We start from the raw sequence: 13,699 nt of genomic DNA, 5'->3' as shown, positions 1-13,699 counted from the left end.
GAAAATGTTTGGACAGCCCACATTCAGCTTTGTTTTGTTTTTGAACATAATTTTCTCACTTGTAGGAAATTTACTAAGCTACGAGTGTAAGCACATGCTTCTTATAGATAGATTATATTTATCTTTACTTAAAGGCCACAGTTTGCAATTTTGCTACTATTGACAAAGTTTCACCTTTATTACAGATTCGTGGAATGGGGATGAGCTCTCCTGAGCTGTTGCTTTTGGTGGAAAACTGCCCAAAGGGGGCGGAGACACTAGTTACTCGCTGCCTGCACATTTTGACGGATAAAGGTAAAAACCGCTATATTATTTTGTAAATTATATAACGTATTACTATGAACAAGAGTTTTGAATAGCTAACTAAAAGTGCCTTCTTTTCTATGTGTAGTTCCTCCATCTCCAGAGCTCGTGGAGAGAGTGCGTGACCTTTACCATAAACGAGTGCCTGATGTTCGTTTCCTCATTCCTGTCATCAATGGTCTAGAAAAGGTAAGCTATAGGGAACTGTGCAGTTTGGCCGGGAAGGCAGTTCAATTAAATAACTGCAAATTCCTAATGGTATTTACATTCAAAATAATGTGTAGATGTTAGTTAGATATATAGCAGTACTTCCAGGATTTTGCGTTGTTGCGATCACCCATATTTGTGCAAATTAAACAAATGACCGCAAATTCTGTGTCGCCTCACAACTTTATCTATTGTCCCAGCCCATTTTGGCCAAATTAGCATCATTTTCGCTAATTGAATTTGTCTGAACTGTTCTCTAATCTAAACATACTTTTTTTCCTTTTGTAGACATGTAACAATATATCAACTCTTTGTTGCTCATACAGCACAATAGTGGTCCTTATAGCGCAGCACAGGTCAGATCTACTTTCGGTTCCTGTCTACAGCGCTAATCCTTCTGGGTAACGCAGTATGTAAACATTTTGCAACAAACTGGTGTCATAACATCCTAGTTTACATGCATTTATATATTTATTTAACCTTTATTTATACAGGGTAAGTCAATTAAGAACATTCTTATTTGCAATGCTCATCTAGCAAAGAGACAGCATTTATATGACAGAGCTGTTGAAGTGTTATGATAATCTCTCATCGTCTCTCATTTACTAATAAAAAATCACCGCTTTAGATTGCTCTCAACAGTTCACAAATGTTCTTGACATGTAAGCAATAAATGTGTTTGACCAGATATGAATGTTTAAGATGGACAAACACCACTCAAGTGTAAAATAAAATTATATGTCAAAAAACTTGTGAACAACAGTGCTCAGGGCAGAGCAGACCTATTTCTTTCTGCAATTACAAGTAATGACTACTATTATTAGTTATAGTTAAAACAGTACCGTTATTTGACAATTAGCTCAAGATATATGCTTTTGTTGCCATCTCGTGTCAACTTTTAAGTATAAAATGAGTAAAACATCAATACAGTACTTGTTTTCCCATTTTTGTTGAAAATCCTGTGTGTTTTGAGGTTAGGGTTACAAGGAACACTAAAACATTGATAACAAATTAATAAAAACACTAGGGCTGAAACGACGTGTCGACGTCATCGGTTACGTAAATACGTCGAGGACGTTTTTGTTCGTCGACGCGTCGCATATTTACGTCACACTACCGTCATGGCGGAGCGCAAAGCAGACGATGCGAGCGGTGCGAGCGAGGGGGAAAAAGCACGCCAAAAGTCGTCAAAAGTGTGGGAGTATTTCAATAAACGGCCTAAGAAGAAACGCTACTTTTACTCCGCTACTTTTATCTACATTCAGCTCGCTACTCGCTACTAATTTTTATCGATCTGTTAATGCACGCTTTGTTTGTTTTGGTCTGTCAGACAGACCTTCATAGTGCCTGCCTTACTGGTGACGTTTCACTTCGTTCCACCAATCAGATGCAGTCACTGGTGACGTTGGACCAATCAAACAGAGCCAGGGGTCACATGACCTGACTGGCTCCGAGCTAACTTCGGGTGTTACCATTTAGTGGTCAATTGTACGGAATATGCACTGTACTGTGCAATCTACTAATAAAAGTTCCAATCAATCAATCAAAAGTGTGAAGGAAAAAAGACCCTTTTTTTATTTCAACCGTAAAGACTGACTGCACAGTTCCTGTCTTCACAATAAAAGTCCCGCTCCATCGTGCCTGCGCTTTCAAAATAAGAGTCTCCGAAAGCCAGCGCAAACAAGCTAGCAAGCTACGGAGTTTGCCGCCAATGTATTTCTTGTAAAGGGTATAAAAACGAATATGGAAGGTGGACAAATAAGATGCCAAATAACAACCACTTTCATGTGGTATTAGACAGAAAGGAGGAACTTTTTTTCTCCTCCATTTGAAAACGTGGAAGTTACCAGCACTACTTCCTGATTACAATCAATGCAAGTCATCAGAATCAGGTAATACACCAACTTATATTCTTGTCTTCATGAAATAAAGGAATCTATATGTTAAACATGCATGTATATTCATTAAAACACCTTTAACATGTAAACAAAAACGGCAAAATAAATAAATATAAATTATATACTGTATATATCAATGTATGTATATATGTGTGTGTGTGTGTGTGTATATATATATATATATATATATACACATATATATATATATATATATATATATATATATATATATATATATATATATATATATATATATATATGATATGTGTGTGTATGTTACTCAGTACTTGAGTAGTTTTTTCACAACATACTTTTTACTTTTACTCAAGTAAATATTTGGGTGACTACTCCTTACTTTTACTTGAGTAATAAATCTCTAAAGTAACAGTACTCTTACTTGAGTACAATTTCTGGCTACTCTACCCACCTCTGCTAATAATGTTGTTGTATGCACACTGTGTCGAGCGGAAATGGCCTATCATAGCAGCACAACGGCAGCGTTCTTGCCATCACCATCAACTAGTCAATCGTCCGCATGAGTATACGTTGTCATCATTACACAAAAACATGAATGTGTCATTTGTATCTGCGTTGTAAATTCATAAACTAAAGCACTGTTTCGCTCTGAGAGGAGCGTTTGGCGTGCCTGTTCAGTGTTTACAAAGACGCGCTCCTCTTTAACGCTAACGTTAATTAGTTGTGCAAATACCTTTTACAACATTAACAATTACGTATACTATGTACAAACGAACAATTCACTTTCACTTTAATCATACTATCATTGTTGTGTTATTAAGCAAAATAAGCAAAAGTTTTACTTTTGTTGAAATGTTTACACTGTTACAGAATATTTCGTTTTGCACTTTTTTGTATTGGATGTTTATCTTTATTTTTGCACATTTTAGCAAATAAGCAATACTTTTACTTTCGTTGAAATGTTTACACTGTTGTTACAGAATATTTCTGTTTTGCACTTTTTTGAATTGGATGTTTATCTTTATTTTTGCACATTTTAAAGCAAAATAAGCAATACTTTTACTTTTGAAATGCTTATACCGGTACTATTGCAGAATATTAAGATTTGCACTGGATGTTTACTTTTATATTTGCACATTAAAAGCAAATAAGATACTTTTAATTTTGTTAAATGTTTACATTGTTACAGAATATTTTGTCATGTTGTTGTCAATGTTGACTGAGTGGCCATACTTTTTTTTTTGTAAATAAAAGCCATGCCTTTAGAAAAAACTGGCCTACATTTATTTTTTCATCTTCATTTTAAATAAAAAAAATAATCGGTAAAAGGAAAAATAATCTATAGATTAATCGAAAAAAATAATCTATATATTAACCGATTAATCGAAAAAAATAATCTATAGATTAATCGATAGAAAAATAATCGTTAGCTGCATTCTTAAAAAACACAAGTTGATTCAATGTCATTGGAAAAAAATAAGCCTCAAAACATCGGCACTTTTGTTGCAACTTTTTGGAATAGCTGCTGGGACTTTAGGTAATTTAGGCCGCCACAACCACAAAAAATACAGCAAAATCCTGGAGGGACTGATATACTCTTGTTACATAGATAAAACTACAGCCATACAGGAATCTTGTTTTTTTGGTTGTTTTTAAAAGAGACGTTTCACTTTCACTTGTTTTCTAAGAATGAAGTGATCCAGGCTCTTCCCAAGCTGATCAAACTCAACCCAATTGTCGTAAAGGAGGTGTTTAACCGTCTGTTGGGAACCCAGCATAGTAAGTCACTGAGGGTTTTTTTTCTTGACCACAACAAAAAGTTTTCCATTGCATAAAAATAGGTAAAGTTGCAAATACCTGTATGTGCATGTTGGTGATATTACAGATGTTATTATAACATGTATTGTGTGTATTTTTTGTCTTAATTTATATTGTACAAATGTACTTATAAAACATTTTGGTATAGACAGGATTGCAGTCTTATGAGGGGAATCTCATAATAATGCTCTTTTATTTTATTTTTCGTCATTCAGGTGAGGGAAGTTCATCGGTGTCCCCTCTTACGCCAGGAGACCTGCTGATTTCCTTACACAACATAGACTCAACCAAATGTGATATGAAATCCATTATAAAAGGTCAGAGTTTAGTAGATACATCTAGGGACACTTTTATTAGCTTTCTGTCTGTTACTATCTGAAATGTTTTAGCTGCTTCAAAAACAGGGTTCGCTTTTATTTTTCTTTCTTTGGTGACATTGAGACTGAATGTTGAGTATGTTTTTTTTGTATTTTGTTAAATTTTTAAACCTAATTCCATGTACCGTAATTATTTTGACAGAAATTAACATCAGCTTGGTCCAATTGATCTATTTTATACTACATTTTGCATCATTGCCATGTTGTTGATATCCAAATTGTGTATGTGCGTGTACAGCAACCAACCTTTGCTTCGGGGAGAAGAACGTGTACACGTCTGAAGTTTTGGCAGTGGTGATGCAGCAGTTGATGGAGCAGAGTCCCCTTCCCATACTTCTCATGCGAACTGTCATCCAGTCTTTGACCATGTACCCCCGACTGTGCGGTTTTGTCATGAACATTTTGTCCCGTCTTATCCTCAAGCAGGTGGGTACCAAATTGTCCTAGTTTCTGCACGCATCTTTCGCTTAGGAAGATTTTGCTTTAAAAACGATGTGTGATGGATTATTCTCTAATGCTTTAACTTTTGAAATGTGTACTTTGTGCCAAAACCAATTGGGACACACCTCTTTAAGTTTAGTATTCTTAAGTTTAGTACGCCTTGACTCTTTATATTACTGTATTCAGCTTACTAGTTATTTGCTTCCAACATTATGGGAATTACCCCTTTCTGCTTAAGCGTTATTGTGCCCTTATATGCAGAGCAAAAGCTTGAAAGGCATGCTTGGATAGGTTTGTTTTGAAAGAATTTAAGAACCTCAACTCTATCCGGTGATGTTGCGAGGTACGCGTCCTGCATCTCTGACGCATTAAAATCTAAAAGGATGCAGTAAACTAACGATTTGGGATGCACATAATTTTTACCATGAAAAAAAAGATACATTAAAAGTAAAATAAACTTTGTTGTCAGCAGACCAGACAAGAGCTGTTTCAACCCTCTGTGCATCTGCTCAGCACATATGTCATCAACTGTACACAGTATCCCGACATGCTAGTTTAACTGCTACCACAACAACGAGCCAGTCACCACTGATTTAATTTAAACAATTAAAGATACAAACTTGATAGGAAAAAACTCACATTTCCACTAGTACTACTTTATGTTGTGCTCATTTGTGTCGATGGTGTTTTAACGTAACGGGACGTGCTGTAATGAAATAACAAAACTTACTTGGATGGCAGTGATGAAAAACACTTTAAATGGTGGTCACCATTTTGTTACGCTCAGACGGCATACGTGCTGCTTCCATAGAGATAGTACGCAGGGAAAGGAGAACGCAAAAATGCCACTGAAAAAAAATGAGACCTATTGCTAGTCGGCAGAATATTGCAACCTCTGTATTTCCTGCTTCCACTACTACTGATCAGACTAGTGATAGTACCTCGACATCGCCTGTACGCACTTTTGTCTCTTCTACTGTGCCTGATGCAGTTAAGTACATCTGCCTTGTGCACATTACTCCCAAAAAAAGTTGACTTATCTCCAGCTGTGGCTCATCACCACATACACATTTCAGTTGATAATTGCATGTATAGCAACATTTTCACTATCACAACAAAACAGGCAAATTTATTGTGCTTGAGAATGTTTTATTTGTGTTAAAATTATAAATTGTATTTATATATTTTTTCATTTAAATGTTAGTAATTTATTTTGGTGCTTTTTTAGGTTGCTACTGTACAAAGTGGTATTTGTTTTAAATTATGTATCCCTTGCCTTTATGACAGTTGTATTTTCAGATTCTGAGTTTTGTTGAAATTCTTATACATTTTTAACATAAATTAATCCAAAGATTAATTATAAACATGTCATACCATACCACCAAAGGAATTTAATGTTAGGTTTTTAGAAAATGATTTAAGAATTGATAAAAAATACAATTAAATACATATTTCTTAAATGGGCTGTTTGCAACCTGCTCATAGTTACATTTAACAAATCAAAAATACAACGAGAACACCATCGGCTAGCTTATATTACCATTTGTGGTTAAACAGCACATACATTTCTTTACACTGTCTATTATTTTCACAGTTACTAATTATCCATCCATCCAATTTTTTACCGCGTTTCCCTTACAGGGTAGCGGGGGGTGCTAGAGCCTATTGTTGAATAAAAATAGTTCGATCCGAGGAAATTGTCTGGTGTTCATGCTTGTCTCGTACACACATACACGCAGGGAGTGCATGCACACAGATTAAAACAGTCCAAGAGAAGAAACTAACAGTTTGCAGTCATGTTGTTGTTATGATGAAATATATAAACAATAATAGCTAACATTAGCTATCCAGATCGCTATTGTTTTCTGAGGAAACATAAAGCTAATGCGCGTGTTACGTATGGCCATACTTACGTCATTATGGGCTGAAAGCGTAAGAAGGCGGGATATAATGCTCAAGACATTGGGAAATTAGCGCTCTCTCGGCATCCGTGTAAAAGTTGCATACAGCCCCTTTTAGTGGGGACCCACTCAAATCACCATCTGTTGATCCCTGGGACTCACTACATTGAAAATATATCAACATCACTGGATAATATTAATACATTTGGGAATAACGAGAACAGAGATCATGAGCCTTTGTTGCAGCTGCAGAAAAGGTGGAAATGCATTTTTGCCGTTTCTGTAATTCATTCAGTAATGTTTTCTGCAAACAACTAACCACTGATCACAGGAGCCAAATAAAGCTGGGGTTATCCCTGGTGCTGTCATTTGCTTATTTGGTACTTACCGTATAATGCATACATTTATGTTGCCCTGAAGGTGTGGAGGTATCCCAAGGTGTGGGAAGGATTTGTGAAGTGCTGTCAAAGGACGAAGCCTCAGTCATACAGTGTGCTACTACAGCTTCCTCATTCACAACTCACAAGTGTGTTTGAACGCTGCCCAGAGATGAGGGAACCCCTTTTATATCATGTCCGCTCTTTTACGCCACACCAGGTAAACACTGCCTCCCAAGTTTTGATTTTAAACTATGGTAATTTTTTTTATATATATATTTTGTCTTGTTAATGACAACGCTTTTGTTTCTATATAACAGCAAGCTCACATACCAACCTCCATCATGTCTGTCTTGGAAGCAAGTAAAAAACCAGAACCACAGCCTGTTCAGCCTGTGAGCAAGAAAGAGGTAAAAATATACTATGTTGAGGTGTTGTGCACTGCAGAAGAAGGGTATTTAGAAGGTAGCTCAGTCCTCCTTGAACCTTCATTACGTTTGTTCTTGATTGGCGCTTTTTTTCATCGATGTAACAGATTGAACCAGTTCCTGCCCCAGCTTTGCCCATTTTGGCAGAGGTGTCTACAGAAGATGAACCAGAAGCAGCTGACCAAGCTGAGCAACATGTTGGTATAAACGATGAGGAGGAGCCCATGGAACAAGAACAGCCTGATCTAGTGAGACACCAGGAAACTACAAACCTTTCTGAGGTAAAATGACATTTGAAGGCCTAAATGGAAACTATTATCCTTGTATGTTTTTGGCCCACAAAGTGTGGCGTGGCATTTTCTGGTTCCTTTTGTGTTGTGTGTCTACAACAGGGCTATTCAACTGGCGGACCGGGGGCAAAATTCGGCCAGGGAATAACACCATATCAGCCCCCACGTTCAGTTCAAGGCTTTTTGCAGCAAATTTCTAAAAACGCTCACCCTAAAAATCGAATTGCTTTATAATAGCTATAAAACACTGTGTGATTTGTTTGTGAACATAGCCAGAAGTAAATTGTTCCTATTGGCAAGGACTGGTCCGAAGGCTTAATGCTTTATTCCAGACTGCTGTGAAGTAGGAAATAACTAACTTGGACCTTACCAAGACCAATCTTAAAAGTGTTACAGAAAAGTAAACAAAAATTGCATTTTATCTTAAAACAATGCCATTCAGTATGTGTTGTTCTTTTTAGTTGATTATGATGAACACCAGGAATATTATATATATATATATATATATAAGGATTGGGGGGCCGGACTTCTCCCTTCATATTACCGCATACTTGCCAACCTTGAGACCTCCGATTTCGGGAGGGTGGGGTGGGCGTGGTCGGGGTAGAAGGGGGCGTGGCTAAAAGGGGAGGAGTATATTTACAGCTAGAATTCACCAAGTCAAGTATTTCATATATATATATATATATATATATATACACGTATATATATATATACCGTATTTTCCGCACTATAAGGCGCATCGGATTATAAGGCGCACCTTCAATGAATGGCATATTTCAAAACTTTGTTCATATATAAGGCGCACCGGATTATAAGGCGCACCTATGTCAACAAAACAGTCAGATAGGTCAGTCAAACTTTATTAATAAATAACAAACCAGCGTTCTGACAACTCCGTTCACTCCCAAAATTAATAAACAGCTGATTTACTCGTGTTACGTAAATCAAACGTGCAATCACAATATAGTAACACGTGAAATAGTGCAGAGCAATAACAATATATCAATAACTCAACGTTGCTCAAACGTTAATGTCACACAACACAACACACTAAATAAAAATGTAAAGCTCACTTTATGAAGTTATAGCTCATTCACAAATCCCTCGAATTCTTCCTCTTCAGTGTCCGAATTAAACAGTTGAGCGAATACGGCATCCAACATCCAACGTCTCGTCGAAGTCGTCATTAATGGAGTCAGTGTCGTTGCCGTTTATTAGTTCAGTGACAATTCCTGCCTTCCTGAAAGCTCGGACCACAGATGAGACTGAATCAGCCCAGGCATTTACGATCCACTGGCAGATAGTGGCATATGTCGTCTGGCGCTGTCTCCCTGTCTTGGTGAACGTCACGTGTGTTCGCCTTCTGTCATCCACTGTTCCCACGCAGTTAGCAGTCTAGTTTCGAATGCCCTGTTGACACCAATATCTAGCGGCTGGAGGTCTTTTGTCAATCCACCCGGAATGACGGCGAGTATTGAATTAAGCGCGTAAGCGTGTCTCTTAATGTGATGTTATGAGCTAGCAAATATAACAACTACACTACCCAGCATGCAACGATAGTGACGAGCATGCGCGGTAGCCCTGAGAAGCGTTGTTGTATGCTGGCAGTTAGAATGTGGTTATGAGCACGCTGTGAGTAAACGTTGAGAACTCAGTTAACACGCCTCGTCTGCATTATTTATAATTAGACAGACAACACACTTAATAGGAGCCATTTTGGGGTCTTTACATAAACACACAAATGGAAATGAAACGTCACATATCCCAGCATGCACCGCGCGCTTCTTCTTCTTCTACGGGGAAAAAAGATGGCGGCTGTTTACCGTAGTTGCGAGACCGAAACTTTATGAAAATGAATATTAATATTAACCCATATATAAGGCGCACCGGATTATAAGGCGCACTGTCAGCTTTTGAGAAAATTTGTGGTTTTTAGGTGCGCCTTATAGTGCGGAAAATACGGTATTTATTTTATTATATGTATATATATATACGTATATATATATATATTAATTTTATTATATATATATATATATATATATATATATATATATATATATATATATATAAAATAAATACTTGAATTTTAGTGTTCATTTATTTACACATATACACACACATAACACTAGATGGCAGTATTGTCCTGTTTAAGAGTGTCACAACATTGCTGTTTACGGCAGACGAACTGCTTTACGGTATACAAAAACGTGACTGCTGTTGTTGTGTGTTGTTACCGCGCTGGGAGGACGTTAATGAAACTGCCTAACAATAAACCCACATAAGAAACCAAGAACTCGCCCTCCATCATTCTACAGTTATAACGTGATTGGGCAGGTATGCTGGTTATATTGTGGGTTAGCGGAGGACCTGAGTCCGCCTGAATTTCGGGAGATTTTCGGGAGAAAATTTGTCCCGGGAGGTTTTCGGGAGAGGCGCTGAATTTCGGGAGTCTCCCGGAAAATCCGGGAGGGTTGGCAAATATGTATTACCATAATTTCTGGCCTATAGAGTGCACCGGTATTTAAGCTACACCCACCAATTTTATAAGAAATAGATATTTTTACATATACCAGCCGCACAGGACCATAAGCCGCAGATATATACCGGTAAAAAAAGATTTTGTAAATGTTTATTTACATACCTTTATTGTTTCCAAACGGTGCATGTCACACAGCAGCAAAACAGATGATGAAACAAAACAGAAGCGATCGTCATGGACCCATTAAACAGACTCAATAACTTCACAGTTACGTTTTGGTGAATTTACGAAACTGAAACAATACTAAAAAAATGCAATTGTAAGTTAATAGTATTAACACAGAAACGTGTTGGCATATTTGCTAATGCTGATAACGCGAGCTTGATTACTTAGCACGTACAAATATGCATAAAAACACTCCTACAGACAACACACATAGGACACTATTGTAAGTATGAATTGTTTTAGTTATATTGTAAAACTTACAAACGTTACTTGGAGTGATGAATTTAGAATTCTTTTGCGCAGAAACGTTATAGACGAATACAGTAGTAGACGAAGCGGGATATACTCCCGGTTCAAGGTGCGAAACAGGAAGTACAATTTCAACCAGCAGCACCTGCGGTGAGCAAACTTATTCAAGAGATGGCACCATAGCACAAACAGTAATGCTTTTTCAGTGTCTGTCGGTGTTTTATGAAAACTATTTGTTGAATACAAAACATTATGGCTGTTAGCGAAGAAATTAGCAGCATTGTTTTATAAGCCACAGAGTTCAGAGCATAGGAAAATTTAGCGAAGAAATTAACAGCATTGTTTTATAAGCCACAGAGTTCAGAGCGTAGGAAAAAAGTAGCGGTTTATAGTCCAGAAAATACGGTAGTCTTATTTTATATATGGTGGAGAACCAGCTTCCTCTACAATGGACATTTGATTTTGGTTTATTAATTTATCGGAATTACACAAGCCCTCTGCTTTTTTAAAGAAACAAAAATGTGAGTCTCTCAAAAGTTTTTTTAACTGAATTCGCAAGCCACCAGTTGAATAGCCCAGAGGACAGAGGACCTAAAGTGGAACCTCGAGGAACAGAACTAATATTACTAAAGAAGTTGAACAAATGACTACTGCATCTGCATCTGAAGTGAACAATCTACAGCAAGACCTTAGTTACATAAATCACATTCCGGAAAAAAATTGAAACTGCCAAAAAGGAGAGGACTTAAATGGGTGCCTTGAGGAACACCTCAGTTATGGTAATCACAAGTTTAGACCCTGGTGTTCTAATTTTGCCAGCAAGGTTAAAATGTCAATGCAGTGATGTGCTTATGTGTTTACAGTGGTCCAAGTTCCTCTATACAGCAGAAGAAATCTATTGTTTTTATGAATTTTCTTTCAAAACATTTGTCTCCTAAGTTTTGAACTGAACTCGGGGGGCTGGTATGGTGTCATTTCCAGCCCGTATGTGGCCCTGAACCGAGAGTTGAATAGCCCTGCTCTACACATATTGTTATCCTTGCAGACAATATGGTAACATCTTTATACCAATATGCACACTGAAGATGTTATGACAAATGTAAATATGGACTGGGGTCTAACCTCTAAATACAAGCAGCAAACCACATAGTACTTTTCCATGTCAGAGGTCAGTAATGTTCCACTTTGCAGTTCTCTGGAACACAACATATACAGTACAGTATAAGTGTGCCGGTGCAAATTGTCCTTAATTGATCAAATGGTATCAAGTATTCATACAAACTATTCCTGCTATGGACTTAATTTTAATTTTTCCTCAGGTGGAGGTAACAAGAGCTGAGGGAATACTAACATCTGAAGCTGACGCTGAATCGGATGCTGAATCAGACGCTGAATCGGACGCTAAACCTGAAGATGAAGCTGAACCTGAACCTGAAGCTGAACCTGAACCTGAAGCTGAAGTTGAAGCTGAACCTGAAGCTGAAGCCGAGCCTGAAGCTGAGCCTGAAGTTGAAGCAGGACCAAATCCAGAAGCTAATCCAGAGCCAGAAGTGGAACAGGAATCTGAACCTGATACTGAACTTCAACCTGAACCGGAATCAGAGGAACCAATGGAGACGTCTGATCCGGAACCTTCCCATTCCCAGGAACCAGTTAAAGAGGGTGAGGATGATAAGGAGAATGATGCGGCGCCCCATGTAGGGAGCAACTGCGAAGATGTAGAATGAGTGTTCAACATGAAAGCACTCAAAATAAAAACATTTCCCATATTTTGTCAATTATGTCACACAAATTCCTGTTTTGTTTTCGTAGAAAATCTATTTTGAGGAAAATTGTAGTGTTACCAGGAAGTGCATAAAGGCATTTTTTATGCTTTTGTTATGCCTGAAAATAAATGAACAAACACCCATCCTTCTGCTTCATTCGTGTATATCAGCAGTGTTGGGACTAACGCGTTACAAAGTAACGCCGTTAGTTTCGGCGGTAACTAGTAATCTAACGTGTTATTTTTTATATTCAGTAATTTAGTTACCGTTACTACATGATGCGTTACTGCGTTATTTTACGTTACTTTTGATGTCGTATCGGCTAGAAACAGAAGCGCTGCGGTGTCGTTCTTCTGAATCTTCCTCTGTCACAAGCCGGAGAGAAGAAAAGAGGCGCGGTCTATGTGTGTGTCTGGGTGTGGGTGTGGGGAGGGGAGGCACACAAGTGATCTGCGGTTTGATATATGAAACAAAAAAAAAAAGTTTCTCGTGAGGGTTGGACTCCGCCAAGGCTGCCCTTTGTGACCGATTCTGTTCATAACTTTTATGAACAGAATTTCTAGGCGCAGTCAAAGCGTTGAGGGGATCTGGTTTGGTGGCTGCAGGATTAGGTCTCTGCTTTTTGCAGATGATGTGGTCCTGATGGCTTCATCTGGCCAGGATCTTCAGCTCTCACTGGATCGGTTCGCAGCTGAGTGTGAAGCGACTGGGATGAGAATCAGCACCTCCAAGTCCGAGTCCATGGTTCTCGCCCGGAAAAGGGTGGAGTGCCATCTCCGGGTTGGGGAGGAGATCTTGCCCCAAGTGGAGGAGTTTAAGTACCTAGGAGTCTTGTTCACGAGTGAGGGAAGAGTGGATCGTGAGATCGACAGGCGGATCGGTGCGGCGTCTTCAGTAATGCGGACGCTGTATCGATCCGTTGTGGTGAAGAAGGAGCTGAGCCGGAAGGCAAAGCTCTCAA

General features: G+C 38.1%; 1 protein-coding gene across 2 annotated transcripts in view; it reads left to right on the top strand.

Moving 5' to 3' along the window:
• sympk (symplekin) overlaps positions 1–12,896 on the top strand; it is a 36,869-nt gene extending 23,973 nt beyond the window's left edge. For both annotated transcript variants that reach the window (XM_061926479.2, XM_061926480.2), the window contains exons 19-27: positions 186–294; positions 392–492; positions 4,073–4,163; positions 4,418–4,519; positions 4,818–5,005; positions 7,342–7,518; positions 7,619–7,708; positions 7,834–8,007; positions 12,292–12,896. In XM_061926479.2, coding sequence (XP_061782463.1) covers positions 186–294; positions 392–492; positions 4,073–4,163; positions 4,418–4,519; positions 4,818–5,005; positions 7,342–7,518; positions 7,619–7,708; positions 7,834–8,007; positions 12,292–12,699 — 1,440 coding nt within the window. In that variant the 3' untranslated portion in view covers positions 12,700–12,896. The remainder of the gene's footprint in view (positions 1–185; positions 295–391; positions 493–4,072; positions 4,164–4,417; positions 4,520–4,817; positions 5,006–7,341; positions 7,519–7,618; positions 7,709–7,833; positions 8,008–12,291) is intronic.
• Positions 12,897–13,699: the final 803 nt, after the last annotated feature.

Source organism: Nerophis lumbriciformis, linkage group LG31 (genome assembly GCF_033978685.3).
Source record: "Nerophis lumbriciformis linkage group LG31, RoL_Nlum_v2.1, whole genome shotgun sequence".
NCBI lineage: Eukaryota > Metazoa > Chordata > Actinopteri > Syngnathiformes > Syngnathidae > Nerophis > Nerophis lumbriciformis.
Note: the sequence above shows the minus strand (reverse complement) of the source record. Positions and strands in the feature narration are given on the sequence as shown.